The sequence below is a fragment of the Xenopus laevis genome, chromosome 9_10L, assembly GCF_017654675.1.
Source record: "Xenopus laevis strain J_2021 chromosome 9_10L, Xenopus_laevis_v10.1, whole genome shotgun sequence".
NCBI lineage: Eukaryota > Metazoa > Chordata > Amphibia > Anura > Pipidae > Xenopus > Xenopus laevis.
The window spans coordinates 1,829,802-1,845,562 of record NC_054387.1 but is presented as its reverse complement, the minus strand read 5'-3'; the positions used below and the strand labels follow the sequence as shown (position 1 = coordinate 1,845,562).

The following is a 15,761-nucleotide window of genomic DNA, read 5'->3' as shown; positions in this document are numbered from 1 at the left end:
CATCATACTAACAGTTAATTCAAAGGTGAACAGAACTTGTCTTTCTGTTAAGGCCTTTCCTAGTCATACTTCAAATCAGTCCATGGTTGCTAGGTTAATGTAGACCCTAGCAACCAGATGGCTGAAGTTACAAACTGGAGAGCTGCTGAATAAAAAGCTAAATAAGTCAAAAACCACAAATAATAAAAAATGAAAACCAATTGCAAATTGTCTCAGAATATCCCTCTCTACATCATACTAAGAAACCCCTTGAAATGGCCACACCCCTGCCCTCCATACTCCACCGACTTCCACCTCTTTCCCTCATAAATGTGACACAGACACGGGACCCCCATGCCGGGATTTCTCCCATTACCCCACCCCTGTGCTGTAGATACAATTTCATCAAAGGCCCCACATGCCATTGGCCACAGTAGGAAGGAAATTTTGTGTGGCACAGGGCAGGTAACAAATGCCCATCTCCCCTTAGGTGTCACATGGGCTGCACACCCCAATAAATAGTGGATGTCTATGGCAACTTACAGCAGCCCCCCATGCCATTTTCTACACCCCACCCCATTGCCAGTCCGGACCTGGGCATAAATAACAGTGGGATCAAGCGGGGAATTCGTTTATTTATATTACACTGCACATATTCATCAGTCCTTGCTTCAAGGGAGCTTGCAATCTAAGGCCCCAACCACACACGCACATATATGGGCATAATATATCATATGTTTTAATCAGAATGGAATAAAGAGACATCCCTGTTCCTCCCCTTAAAATAGTTTTGTGTGAGTATATACTGTATATATATATATATATATATAGATAGATAAGAGCACATGTTCCACTAACACAATTGCACACATGACACTGATACTGCCACATACACAATAGTAGGAAACTGTCACCTTCAGCTCCACGTGCCACTAAGCTGCCGTATTATCTGCACTATGAGGCCGTGGCCTGATTATTAGTGTGAGTGGAAGGAGGGCAGGCTGGGTGCCAGTGTGGGTGTCTGTCGGAATTCCAGACGCTTGTGGTGCCTCTGCAACAGGCCACGTGTCAGCGGGCGGCCCAGAATGCCAAGCTCTTACCCCACACTAAATGAGGGCATGACGCCCGGCTTGGCAGATTAGTAAGGAACCAGTTTTATTTAACTCCATCCTCACCACACTCACGTTGGGGCATTCACAGCAATGACAAATAGGGTTCAGGGGTGTAAGTACAGAGGAAGCAGACCCTGCGGCTGCATTGAGGCCAGGAGCTATAGGGGCCCCATGAGGCCCTAATTTATATACAATTTCAATAAATATTAGTAAAACAGGCTACACTTTTTTGGGACCTGAAAAATAATATGCCGTGGAGCCCAATAATATCTTGTTACACTACTGGCAGGGGCCTCATAACAAGTGCAACGTTTATTAATTTTTATTTATAATAATAATAGCACATGTCCTAGCTCTAGTGGGGCCTTTTAAAGGAACAGCTCAGTGTAAAAATAAAAACTGGGTAAATAGGCTGTGCAAAATAAAAAATGTATCTAATATAGTTAGTTAGGCAAAAATGTAATGTATAAAGGCTGGAGTGACTGGATGTGTAACATAATAGCCAGAACACTACTTCCTTTTGCACTTTGTGCACTTATCTGCTATTAGGGATGCACCAAATCCAGGATTCGGCCTTTTTCAGCAGGATTTGGATTCGGCCGAATCTTTTTGCCAGGCTGAACTGAATCCGAATACTAATTTGAATATACAAATTAGGGGAGGGAAATCATGTGACTTTTTGTCACAAAACAAGGAAGTAAAAAATGGTGTCCCCTTCCTACCCCTAATTTGCATACGCAAATTAGGATTTGATTCGGTATTTTCCCGAATCTTTCACTAAAGGATTCGGGGGTTCGGCCTATTCATAGTAGATTCGGTGCGTCCCTAACTGGTATATTTAGCAGAAGGGTTTCAGTTGGTCAGTTTTCCCATCACTGCTTCCACTACTTGTATCTCACACACGGGCGGCAGTTTATTTCCTGACTGTCAGCGCAATGTGCAAAGGTCACTTCCCAACCCAATGGCCCAGTGTCGGGGCAGTGGGAAAAAGCCCACCAGGCCAGATCCGCTCCCTGCTGGAAACTGACACCTTTGCCTCCAAACCCAAACTGATTACGGAGGCAAGTAAAGGGCACATTTAAGGGAATCAAATTTGGGTATCACACAACAACACGGCTCTGATGGGGACCCCTAAGCCTCCCCAGTCCAACACTGACTGTGCTTCTTACCCAAAATACATTGTTATTCTTCTTTATTCTTCACTGGCTCCGGCCTGACACACGGGGGTAGAGTGACAATAAATCAGGAAACTCCGGGGCTCAGTACAGGAACCCATAGGGGCCAATCAAGCAATTCAATTCCTGCGGATTTATAGCAGAGACCTTCAACTTCTACTGCAAACTCCCCACTAAGGCTCTTGTCCTGCAGCTGAAATGTTATAAACTGAAGGGTGTCCCCCCCCCCCGTCACTTAACATCAGACACAAACATCGGAATTCCCACATTCCTCTCCCACAAACCAGGTATTTATTAAGCAGGTTAAAAGCTAAATATCTAAATAAAGGTTTGATTTGCTGATGAACAAGGTGACGCTGCCACTAGAAGAGGAAAAACAAGACTAAGACTCATTGTGAGGTGAGTTATTAATGGACTGTGAGACATGTGAGCCCAGGGGAAAACAATCTCTCACAGGAGGAGGAGGAGGAGTCACATGGCCTGGACATGTGACAGCGTCAGAGACACCTCCCTATTGTCACACAGCTCGGCTGCTGCTCAGACATGTGCCCGCGAGGGAGGGGAATGCCACTCTTAGAGGCGGGGACACAGGAAGGGAGGAGGAGCTCTGTGATGTTGGTAGGAAGGGAGGAGGAGCTTTGTGATGTTGGTAGCACAGGGCTGGCTGAGGAGCATGGGAATTGTAGTGTATTAACTGTTATAAAGCAGCAGGGAGCTCTGTCTCATGAAAACAAGGGCCTCTTTGTCTCCTGCTGTTCTGTGGAGTCTCCAGTCACACACACACACGGCTTTCTACCCAGCGGCTCCTCAGACTCTTTATTAATGAGTAGGGATGCACCGAATACACTATTTTGGATTCGGCCGAACCCCCGAATCCTTCATGAGAGATTCGGCCGAATACCGAACCGAATCCTAATTTGCCTATGCAAATTAGGGGTAGAAATGGGAAAACTTTTTTTACTTCCTTGTTTTGTGTCACGCAATTTTCTCCCCGCCCCTAATTTGCATATGCAAATTAGGATTCAAATTCGGATCGGCCGGGCAGAAGGATTCGGCCGAATCCAAATCCTGCTGAAAAAGGCTGAATCCCGAACCGAATCTTGGCTTCAGTGCATCCTTATTAATGAGGACTGGGGAGAAATTCCAATTTAGAAACCAAAATGACAGTTATCAGATACTGGAATTCCAATTACCCAGAAGCCCAAACATCCCACTAAATCTCACCTCCCAACATTTTGGAAATAAAAAGAGGGCAAATGTTTTTTGATCACGACTGTTTTGTGGCCACACCCCCTAATTACCATGTTCATTTTACAACATTTGGCAGGTTATGAAAGTTTAAACATATTTCTGTGTTTTTTTTTTTTCCAGTTCTTCCAGTTTTGCTAATGAAGGTGAATTGCCCTTTAAGCTGTGAGTCTGACTTCTCCCGAGGGACCTGTTATCTTATATTGTTACAATGACTTATTTGCTGATCTCGTAGTTGTTACAAAAGTATCTTGTCTGCAGCTGTGGCTGTTCTCAGCTCTCTGCCAAAAGCCAATTAAGTTTGAAACATTGTTTCTTTTTCTGGCTGTTCAGTGCGAAGAAAGTCGGGACTGTGGGTTGAGCTGTCAAAATCGGGACTGTCCCTTTGAAAACAGGACAGTTGGGAGGTCTGCTAAATAGTGAGTGACCTTACAGCACTCTTTTATCTTCCCTCTATCAATGTGGGCTTCCAAGAGGAACATGGGGGGCGCATCCTCTCCCCTTTACACATCTGACACCAGTGGAGCTGCCATATTGCTCCCACTCTTACTGCCCAATACTGCCCCTGCCTCCCCCACTCACCTCTCCTTACTTGCTCCCCCACCTAATTGTACCCTACCCACCTACCCCTACTTCTGCCATTCCCTTTCCCTGCCTCTGTCTCTTATTTCACACTGAAAACACAAGTGTTCCCAGGATCCAAGGGCAAACCTCCCAGCAAAAAATGTTTGACCACGCCCATTTGTGACCACACCCCTAATTACCATATTCATTTTATAAAATTTGAACGAAAGTTTGAACATATTTCTGTGGTTTTTATGTCTTTTGCCAAAGAAGGTGAGATGCCCTTTAAGCTGAAAGTTACCGTTTCCCTAGAGAGCTGCTTATCCTAAATTGTTACAATTGTTTCTTTGCTTATCTTAAACTGTTACAATTGTTTCTCTGCTTAGCATAAATTGTTTCTCTGCTTATCGTAAATTGTTACAATTATTTCTTTGCTGATCGTAAATTGTTGAAATAAAGTATCTAAGTGCACATGGCACATATTGGACAGTTGGGAGGAATGCACGGGGGATAATAAAAGGCTCTGCGTTTGCTCAGTATTTTATTAATAATACGGGTCTCGTCTCTGGGATTGTGTCTTTCCAATAAAAGAAAAGTGGCCTCATTTACTGAGCCCAATGCTGAGGGCAGGAGGGTCAATGTATGTTACTGGGGGTGCAGGAGGGTCAATGGATGTTACTGGGGGTGCAGGAGGGTCGGTGGATGTGACTGGGGGTGCAGGAGGGTCGGTGGGTGTTACTGGGGGTGCTGGAGGGTCGGTGGATGTGACTGGGGGTGCAGGAGGGTCGGTGGGTGTTCCTGGGGGTGCAGGAGGGTCGGTGGATCTGACTGGGGGTGCAGGAGGGTCGTGGGTGTTACTGGGGGTGCAGGAGGGTCGTGGGTGTTACTGGGGGTGCAGGAGGGTCGGTGGATGTGACTGGGGGTGCAGGAGGGTCGGTGGGTGTTACTGGGGGTGCAGGAGTGTTGGTGGATGTGACTGGGGGTGCAGGAGGGTCGGTGGATCTGACTGGGTGCAGGAGGGTCGTGGGTGTTACTGGGGGTGCAGGAGGGTCGGTGGATCTGACTGGGGGTGCAGGAGGGTCGGTGGGTGTTACTGGGGGTGCTGGAGGGTCGGTGGATGTGACTGGGGGTGCAGGAGGGTCGGTGGGTGTTCCTGGGGGTGCAGGAGGGTCGGTGGATGTGACTGGGGGTGCAGGAGGGTCGGTGGGTGTTACTGGGGGTGCAGGAGGGTCGGTGGATGTGACTGGGGGTGCAGGAGGGTCGGTGGGTGTTCCTGGGGGTGCAGGAGGGTCGGTGGATCTGACTGGGGGTGCAGGAGGGTCGTGGGTGTTCCTGGGGGTGCAGGAGGGTCGGTGAGCGCAGGAGGGTCGGTGGGCGAGTGTAAGTGAGAGGGGGGTGTAGGTGCGGGCGCCGCTGGGAGGAGAGTGAATAAGAGATGAGAGCGCGCTGCTCGCTCCCCTCAGTGTAGAAGAAGAAGAAGAAGAAGAAGAAGTTGCAGAAGTCCCAGTGTCTCAGGCCATTTTGCAGCGGTTGCTCCTCGGTTGTGGGATCCGCGGCGGCCTCGGTCCCCTGTCCTCAGTGGAGGCTTCAGGAGGATGCCGGGCCCGAGGAGGAGTCATGAGATCCAGTGTGTGTCGCCCGCGGCCCGACGAGCCCTCGCTGGGAGAAGAGCCGCAGGAAAGGCCGGGGCTGACGGGTTGGAGTAGGCCGCGGCCGGACGGCTGGGCTGGGGAAGGAGGGAGAGGACAGGCCGCTCCGGGGGATCATTGCGGGAGACTCGGCTGCGAGGCGGGGGCCCTGGCGGACAAAGGAGGCGGAGGAGCGGCCGGGGCGGCGGTGACAGGAGCCGGAGCTGCAACTACAGCGGCCACTGGGCACGGACAGGCCCCGGCCTCCACTTCCACGGCCCCGGGAACTCGCTGGAGACCGACGCTCAGAGGAGGCGCTGGGCCCGGCTCGTGCCTGAAGCAAATCGTCCTCCTGCAGTTGGACCTGATCGAGCAGCAGCAGCAGCGCCTCCAGCAGCGAGAGCGGGAGATCGGGGAGCTCAGGGCCGACAAGGACACGGTCAGTGCTTCTTCATATTCTTCTAATTCAGCCCGGGGATCCGGCCTGTGGCCTCGATTATTTGTCTGTCAGGAGAACCTGAGGGAACCCAAAGCTCTTGCTCCACAGTTGTCTCTATTTCTCATTCTCTCTCCTTTGTCTGTCATTTATTATTATTATTAGTCTCTCACGTCCCTCCATTTTATTCATTATTCCCATTTATCACTCACTCCCCTCATGACTCTCATTTATTTCACTTTTATTGGAAACTCTCAGCCTCACACCCCTCCCCCCTCTGCCCCCCCAGTCACGTGACTCCTCACTCACATACACTTACTTTTATATGTGTGTATAATAATATATATATGTGTGTATAATATGTATATATATATGTGTAAGAGCAGTGCCCATTGTACCAAGCGAGAGGCTCATGCCCATTGCCCGGCAATAACCTTCATTATTTCCTTTTTATACATTTTCAATGGTTTCCCTTCTTCTGACTCTTTCCAGCTTTCAAATGGGGGTCACTGACCCCATCTAAAAAACAAATGCTCTGTAAGGCTACAAATGTATTCTTATTGCTACATCTTTCTATTCAGGCCTCTCCTATTCATATTCCAGTCTTTTATTCAAATCAATGCATGGTTGCTAGGGGGATTAGGACCTTAGCAACCGGACTGCTGAAATGACAAACTGGAGAATAAAAAGCTAAATAAGACCACATATAATAAAACCCAACTTGTCTGACAATATCCCTCTCCACATCATACTAAGTGTTCATTTAAAGGGGAACATGTCGTGTTGGGGTGTTGGCTGCTGTTGAATATACTCAGAGCTCTGTATGGAAAGATCAGTAACATTCCTGGGGTTCAACCCTCTCCCCACATTCCCCTTGTCCCATTACAATGCGGGGGGGGGGAGCGCACAGACCAGGGAGCAGGTCGTCAGTTGGATGTGGAAGGAATTTGGGAGAAGTGAGTAGAGAGGAATGTTACACATTGGGGTTGTTCTTGTGTCAGACGTTGCACTTGTTTAAGACACTTTGGCTTTAAAAATAAAAAACAGAATTATTTACAGATAGAAATGTCTGTCGTGGGCTGCGGGGGGAATAACGCACAAGTGCTGCTACATTTATACATTTATTTATATGTTTATACATTTATTTATTTATTGCTTCCGTCCAGTCCACTGATTCAATCGGCATCACCCGCTCACGGCCCACTTATTGTGGAACCCCTGGGCCCAGCAGCTGCCCTTCAAATCAATGGGGAGCAAATTCCGACAGTTGGGTCCCACCCACGCAGCTATTAGTCGCCATAGCAACCAGATGCCCCACATGTTTCCCTGCGCCGCTGCCCCTTCCCGCAAACACGTCTATTTCTATAGTTACAGCCGCCATCTCCTGTGTGTGCTGGGAATTTGCGGCCAGGGATACTGATTAGATTGCAAGCTCTGTGGGTTCATATGTAATATGGGATTGCGTTTCGCGCGAGCCCTGTAGCCCGACTAGAAGAAGCCGAGGGGTGGGGTTGTTGGGGGGGGGGGGGGGGGGGAGTTATTTATTTATTGGGAGAGGGGGGATTGTAGTGTGGGAAGGATAGGGATGTGAGTGTGACAAGAGGAGAAATGGAGTATGGGGGCTTGAGCTGGTGTCTGTACAGTAATGCGGGGGGCTCAGCAGCGGCGGTGCAATCCCTCCCTAGGAAGGACCCAGTCCAACTGAGGTAATCCCCCCCCCCCCCCCACTGCTTTCATTGCCTTCCCCCTCCCTCCCTCCCATACATTTATTAGAATCAAACGACCACGGCACAGGGGGGTTAAATGGGCTTCTATGGTAACCTGTAAGGGGGGGTGGATGTTAGCAGTGAAGGAATGTGTGTGAGGGGGTTTTTATTTAACCCACCCAGTGCTGGATTGTTTTATACAATATGTGCAAGTCAGGGAGGAGGGGGGTGAGTGGCTGTCCCTTTTAACCCTTGTGTCTGTGCATGAAACTCTCTCTCTCTCTGGGCACTACATTGGCACCGACCCCCCCCCCCCCCTCTCTCTTATGTTCCCCTAAATCCCAATCAGTCACATTGTGTTTCAGGGAGGGAAGCGAGTGTCTCATTCTGGCAGTTTTCCCAGTGTCACACACTCTCCCTGCGCTGGTTTGGTGCAATGCAGCCTGGCGGAGGCTCTAAAGCTGCACAATGTCTCCTTCTTCTTCTTCTTCATCGTCGTCTTCCCCTCCCTCTCACTTCTCCTTCTCCCTCTTCTCCTTCTTCTTCGCTGCTCCTCTGCCTCCCCTCCATTCTCCTGCTCACAATTCAGCCAATGTGATGGGACATGTCGCAGCCTCTGTCCAGACCTCCACTGCTCCACTCAAACATAATTGAGAGGTAACACGGCCATAGACCCCCACCCTGAACGTCCCTTCATTCATTTAGACCCCCCCCGTTATAATGAACCCCCATATAATAGAGTACAAAGGGGAAGTTACTGCTGCAGCTGATTGGGCCGTTCCTTATGTACAAAGGCTTTCAGTGTCACAAGTGCAAGTCCTGTTTGTTGGAACGGTTCATGGTTAGAATGTTAAGATACATGTGTAACAGTGTCTCTCAGTGCAGTCAGAATTAAAATGCCCCCCATTTTTGTGTTCCCCGCCAGCCTTCCCTAAGTTTTGTACAATTATGCCACATTCTTGCCCACCCATTAACCTCCTCCAATTTCTCGTCGCCAGCTCTTGGCCCGCATTGAGCGGATGGAAAGACGCATGCAATTGGTCAGAAAGGACAGTGAAAAAGACAGACCGCGCTCGTCTCAGACCAAGGAGCAGCCTGCAGAGATGCCAGAGGGCCCCCTACCTGAGAGCGCCCGAGGGGGCAAGTTTCCTCCAGGGGCCTCACCTCACCTGACCAGCCTCACTTCCAAACCCTATGGCTATGGGCGCAATGCAAAAGGACACAAAAGGTTGGTACGACAAACATCTGGCCAGAGATCTAATACAATCTAATACAATCTAGAGTTGCCACTTCTAGTTCAGGGCGGAAGTGTAGGACCAGCAGTCAGGCCATGGAGGCTCAACAGGAGACGTTTTGATTGGTTGGCTGACCATCATGTAATAGGAACGTTCCATAGTGTCTCATCAGTTGGGCAGTTGTTGTTGTTGTAGGTAACCGCTCTTGTGAAATTGCGCAGGATCTGACCAATTTGGCCTGCGGGCTGATTGATTGGGAATCCTGAGAGAGTAAAAAATTCTTTGTTTATGCCTAATGATGGAGTTTGGAACAAAGAGCTTACATGTTGCCTTCCCTCCCAATCCAGGAGATCCACATTCAGCAACGCAGATCACAGGAGCCCAGTGAAAAGACTGACCTCTGACCTGGCCAAGATAAAGGGCAAACTCAGCCAATCACTGGCAGAAGCAGAGGACCCTGAAACTGGGGCGTCTCTTTCTGGGACTCCCTGCCAACGAGGATTGCGCAACAAAGAGACCCCAGAGAAGTCGCACTCTCCATTGGACACTCCCCTGAGATCCACTTATGGCTCCTCTATTCCCCCCTCTCTAATGGACAGCACTTCCGTTCAGTCAGACTTGCCCTACCTTACTACCACAGACATGTATCTTAGTCGCTGGCATCAGCCTCCACCCTCTCCACTAAGAGAGCCCTCCCCAAAGAAAGAAGAGAGTGTGGCAAGTAAGAGTCCCTCTATCAGCTTCTCTTCTTATGTCATGTGCCTAATAAAGAGATTTGGATCCCCCTGTTGCAGTTTATTAAAGGGGTTTATTCACCTTTAAGTTAACTTGTAATATGTTATAGAATGGCTAATTCTAAACAGCCTTTCTTCATTTTTTTCAATCATTTTAAATTATTTGCCACCTTCTTCTGACTCCAGCTTTCAACTGGGGGGTCACTGACCCCATCTTAAAAACAAATGCTCTGTAAGGCTACAAATGTATTGTTACTTTTTATTCCTCCTCTTTCTATTCAGGCCTCTCCTATTCATATTCCAGTCTCTTATTCAAATCAATGCATGGTTGCTAGGGGAATTTGGACCCTAGCATCAGATGGCTGAAATTATAAACTGGAGAGTTGCTGAATAAACATCTAAAGTAAAAAAACATAAATAAATAAAAAATGAAAACCAATTGCATATTGTCTCAGAATATCACTCTACGTCATACGAAGTTTAATTTAAAGCTGAACAACCCCTTTAAGTCAGGCGTTATTATTCATGGTTTTAAAGGACTACATTGCAAATAGAAAAATATATATATTCGTGCCCATTTCATATTCATTAGGTACAGTTTTGTACATTTGCTTCATTGTTATGGTTTTCTTTCTGCTACTGCCTCTTTCACGTTCTGATCCATGGCTTGTGGCTATTTGTATCTTATAATTAAACATGGTGTAATTGCTAATTTAAGATAAATTTCAGCAGGTCCCCTTTTTTCATTATTTTCTGTTCTGCTTTAGGGCAGTGGCTCATTAAGAGCTTTGAATGCCTTTATTTTCTCCAGAATAGACCTGATTCTGTGCTGGGAAATTTGTTGGATCGTTTACCTTTTACTTTGTCTCATCGCAGCCAATTAGAAATGCAGTAGTGAGTAGTGAGCAGTATATGAACTGCAGGCAGTGCTTCTAAGACTTGTCTGTTGGAGTGAAAAAGTCCATTTATGACCTTCAAACTGCCACCTTGTTCCTGTAGTCAGTGATTTAAGCAACCAGAAAGTAGATTGAATGAAAGTTGCTGCAATTATGGAGACTTGGGCAAAGCAGAGCCAAGCTCTGATGATATAAGGCACCAACATGATCTTTTTCTTCTTTTTTTTTATCCCCTAGTTCCATCATGGAGAGAACACACGATTGAGCCACTGCAGCTCACAGAGCCGTCAGATATCCCAGAGGTAAGGGCTGGACATGTCCCTATCAAAGCATTGGAGGGGGATTGACCCACAACGAGAAGTGTTTGTTTTAACTTTTTTTACTGCTTTTTGCAGAATCTGGATGATGCGGTGTTTGCAAAGAGACACGCAAAGTTAGAGCTGGATGAAAAAAGGAGGAAGAGGTAAACCCCCTGGTTGTGCCCCCCAGCCCTGGCCTAGTGCCTTATAATAGTGTCTGGATGATAGAGAGGCTAACGCTCCGTTTCCATGTCTCAGGTGGGACATACAGAGAATCCGTGAACAGAGACTCCTGCAGAGACTGCAGCTGCGGATGTGCAAAAAGAAGGGGAACCAGGAAAGTGAGCCTGAGGTTACCTCTTTCTTCCCAGATGTGGATGATGGTGAGATTGTACTGCTGCTGGGATGCTGGAGGGGTCTGTCCTGCCTAAAATATATTTACCCCAGTGCATTAACTGTTTCTTTCACTGGCAATTTGACATTAGAGTCCTCACATCTATCACTTAATGTGATACATTCATTCCACAAGTGGCCCGTGCATGTACTGGTCCCATTCCTCGCCAGCTATTAAGCTGAAGGGCTCCGTGTTCAGAATGTCTTTATCTCTGTCACTGCTGAGCCCATGGAGGAATGGTGCCGCCCAAACGTTCATTGGATTACAGAATATCTTGTCTTGCTTTAAGTTTTGCCCCACTGCTTGCTTTAGCTGAGGCATTTTCCATTTTTAATACTATATTTCATATACTGAACTTACTGTAGCAGCAGAGAGCCCTATAGCAGCAGTGGGTCCTTATACTGACATCTTTCTCTCATCAGTTGAATCTGTGATGATCACCCCTTATCTTCCTGTCGTGGTGTTTGGTCGCCCACTGCCTAAAATAACCCCACAGTAAGTAGCTATTCATTTGTCCAATCTGTTCTTTCCTCTCTTTCCACAGATTTTCCCGCTTATATTTTATTTTTCCCTCTCCACAGGAATTTCGAGCTGCCTTGGCTTGATGATCGGAGCCGCTGCAGACTTGAAATGCAGAAAAAGCAGACCCCACACAGGACACCTCGCAAATAGGTTGGACGGCCAGTCCCGTAATAACCCTTTAATGTAATTCAGAGTGCAATTGACATGATCAAGCCTCATGGAAAGTGTTGCCTTTCATCTTTAAACCCTGTGCTGCTATGCCTTTCAGAGCAATGTCCTGCAGCCCCGGACAGACTTCTATTTATTGGCCAAATAATAAAAGCTTATTCCCTCTGACCTCAAGCCTGTAACAGAGTTGGGAGCTTGCGGCTGAAACCCAAGTCTTGCAATCTCCCATGTTGTTGTGAAGTGGGGGTATAGATGTCATAATGCCTAACACCCCTATACACGGATACTCTCTTAGGAATATACTAGTAATGTTTACCACTCCCTTATTGGTTCTTAAAATGAATTTGAAATCTTTGTTGTACACACAGATCCCAAAAGAGACTAAAGAAAGTGTATAAAATAAATCAATTAGTTAATCTATTCACCCAAGCTTTTTTGTCGTAGCCCGTCCCAGTATCCCTGCTTCACATAGAGGAGTGTGGGAGCAGTTTATAGCCAGACCCATCTCTGGGTACCGATAGCTGAAACGTTGAGCCTTGGGGACAATCCAAAAGAAACACAACCACAGCGTAGTGTTCCTCTTCTATTGGCTTATCTTTTTAATAGAGATTACTATTAACTAGTACTTTTCATATTTGTCTATGAAGCATGTACTTTTCATGTATTCCTTCTGCCAGCAACAGAGTTCCCAGCAAACACACTGATAATGTAATCCATACTCCTGATAGACCTATTCGTAAGGGAAAGCCTATGAACCAGTAGTGTATATTTGCACTGTCACTCTTAATTGTAGAATTAATGCAAACAGTTACTGACACTGAAGGTGAGTAGCTGAGCCTGCCTGCATGAGCTTGGAGAGCTATAAACCTTCCTTTCCCATTGCTTGGCATATACAATGCTGTTCTCTTAAAGGAGAAGTAAAGTTTAGGTAAAAAATTCAGAATATGTTGCATAAGTTTGTGCCCCAGTCCCTGCAAGCCTCTGCATGGCCCATACACTTGTCAGCTCACTGGCCTCCATGATGTTGCACACCTGCAAGCCACTGGTGAACATTGCGGCCATAAACTGCTAAACGTGTTTTCATCCTTCCTTTCTGCTAAACCGCTGGTTTATTTTAAAACATAAAATAAGGATATATATATATATATATATATATCTATATTGGAAAGTATGTTTACTTCTCCTTTAATCAGACAACCGCATCTTGCTGGTCATTTAAACCACAATTAAATTTAACCCTTCCTTTTTCATCTCTGCTCTGGCAAGACTGAGCGCTACAGCCCAGCATAGAAAGTGTTAAATAGATTGAGAATCCTCCCAATAACAAGAGGGCAGTGGCACTTCCAACGTCGCCCCCCAGTGGGAAGGGGCTGCAACACATTGCTCTGCAGAGAAGCGGGTGACTGGCAGAAATTTTAGGTTGGAACGCATTTACCCTTCTGGCAGACGTTTACATTTCCCCCCGACTCTTCTCACCCCCCGCCTCCAGTTTTTTCTTTTTTTACTCTTAATTGTAATATAATGTTCATGTAAATATTTTAAAAAGTCTGTGTTTTTCTTTTGTAAATAAATGAATGAAAGAATGGAAAGTGTGGGCAGGGATTGAACGTGGGGGTTGATGGGAAGCACTAGGATATGGCCATTCCCATGGGAATACTCCCCTTTTTTACAATAAAACTGCAAAGGTGACCCCCTTCCCCCCATAGTCATTTATTTCTTGTCATCAGAGCTTGGGAATTTGCTGGAGATCAGAGGTTGTTCCCCTTTAAATTAACTTAGTCTGATGTAGAGAGGGATATTCTGAGACAATTTGCAATTGGTTTTCATTTTTTATTATTGAAGGTTTTTGAGTGATTTAGATTTTTATTCAGCAGCTCTTCAATTTGCATCTCTGGTAACTAGGGTCCAAATTCCCCTAGCAACTATGCACTGATATGAATAAGAGACTGGAATATGAATAGGAGAGGCCTGAATAGAGAGAGGAGGAATAAAAAGTAGCAATAACAATACATTTGTAGCTTTACAGAGTATTTGTTTTTTAGAAGGGAGTCAGCGACATTCAGTTAAAAGCTGCAGAGTCAGAAGAAAAAGGCAAATAACTATAAAAAAAATAAATAATGAAAACCAATTGAAAAGTTGTTTTGAATTGGCCGTTCTATAACATAATAATAATAATAATAATAAAAGTTACTCTATAGGTGAACCACTCCTTTAAAGGGGCTGTTCACCTTTAGATACATTTTAGTATTTGCAATTGGTCTTAATTTGTTCTGCTGTTTTAATTATGTAGTTTTTCTTTGTGCAGCAACGGTCCACTGTGGCGTTTCAGCAGCTAGCTGGTTGCTAGGGTCTAAATCATCCTAGCATCCAGGCAGTGATTTGAGGGAGAGACTTGGAAAATGAACAGGAGAGGGCTGAATAGAAAGACAACATTTTTAGCTTCACAGAACGTTCGTTTTTTTTTTTTTGGCTGCCGGGGTCAGTGACCCTTATTTAAAGCTGGAGAATAGAAACTGGCATTTAGGAGTAACTGTCACCCAAGCCACAAGACGAGGTGCTTTCCGTCGGAACGCATGGTCATTTCCATAGCAACAGCAGGTCTCTAGGGGCAGTTTGTCATTGGGGCTCATTTATCAACACTGGACAAATTTGCCCATGGGCAGTTACCTATAGCAACCAATCAGTGATTAGCTTTTTAAAGCCAGTTGCAAGCAGTACAATGAATGCAGCAATTTGATTGGTTGCCATGGGTTACTGCCCAGTGTTGATAAATGAGCCCCATTGTGTTTGCCTTAAATACTGCGGCAGTGACTGGGAAGGGCAGTAACAATTCAATTAATTTGTGCATATTGGAAATTTGTTTAGAATTACAATTCCTTTGAAAAAATTCAATGTTTTGGGTAAATTTCCCCTTTAAAACTGAAATGTGCAAGAAAAAAGCACGTATGTCTGCTGGAAATATCTGTGCAGGAGGTTACACGGCGGGTGCTGTGCGTAGGAGGAATCCATAGGACGGAGTTGCAGTTGGTAAGTACTTGCATGACAAGGCAATGTTAATTCTGTCTGTGACCCACAATGTAAGGACACCGAGGCAAAGCATGCTGGGAGTTTTTGTTCTCCTCCCCCCGGGTAATGACATTTGGCTGCTCGTCCAACAGAATGTGGTGGTGGTGGCGGCGGCGGTGCAGAGCTGTCAGTCTTACAGACTTTGTGCCGGAGCAAATGGTGACTCCCAGCAGTGATGACAGTTGGACTGAACAGGCAGTTAAGCCTTTGACACATGCTGTAATGTGCCAGTCTGCTGCCCTGGGGCATGCTGGGGGATTCTTATGCTGCAGAGAGCTGCCCAGAATATAAATGAGCGGCCCAGTTGCAACTCCGGCCATGAAGGGGCTGCCCTGCATTATTATTATTATACCTCTATAGTCCCATTTGTCTGGGGACATTGGACTAGGGCAGCTCAGTATAAGATTTATCAGCCAGAGGATGGGCACCTTTAGTGGAAGTTACCAGCTGAGATGGGCAACAACATACAAGAAATTGGGTCTAAGGATGAGCAATAAAGATAAATGGACTGAAGCCGTTACTAAGAACCATTTCCCAAGCTCCCCTTAGGCTCACAGTGTCAGGCAACCCCTCCCTCACCTTGTTCCAATCACTGGATT

At 46.4% G+C, this 15,761-nt stretch overlaps 1 protein-coding gene across 1 annotated transcript; it reads left to right on the top strand.

The window, feature by feature from the left end:
- The first annotated feature begins 5,508 nt into the window (after positions 1–5,508).
- On the top strand, positions 5,509–13,785 carry msl1.L (male-specific lethal 1 homolog L homeolog). The gene is made up of 8 exons (XM_018234702.2): positions 5,509–6,145; positions 8,847–9,076; positions 9,431–9,804; positions 10,951–11,015; positions 11,109–11,176; positions 11,271–11,395; positions 11,829–11,901; positions 11,988–13,785. Exons 1-8 carry the CDS (start codon positions 5,696–5,698, stop codon positions 12,076–12,078), a joined length of 1,476 nt encoding a protein of 491 aa, XP_018090191.1. The 5' UTR covers positions 5,509–5,695; the 3' UTR covers positions 12,079–13,785.
- Positions 13,786–15,761: the final 1,976 nt, after the last annotated feature.

Excerpts from the sequence above, each read along its gene's own strand:
- msl1.L (XM_018234702.2), top strand. The coding sequence starts at position 5,696 with ATGAGATCCAGTGTGTGTCGCCCGCGGCCCGACGAGCCCTCGCTGGGA. Across the intron at positions 11,177-11,270 it reads GATGAAAAAAGGAGGAAGAG|GTGGGACATACAGAGAATCC; the intron begins GTAAACCCCCTG and ends TCCATGTCTCAG. Across the intron at positions 11,396-11,828 it reads CTTCCCAGATGTGGATGATG|TTGAATCTGTGATGATCACC; the intron begins GTGAGATTGTAC and ends TTCTCTCATCAG.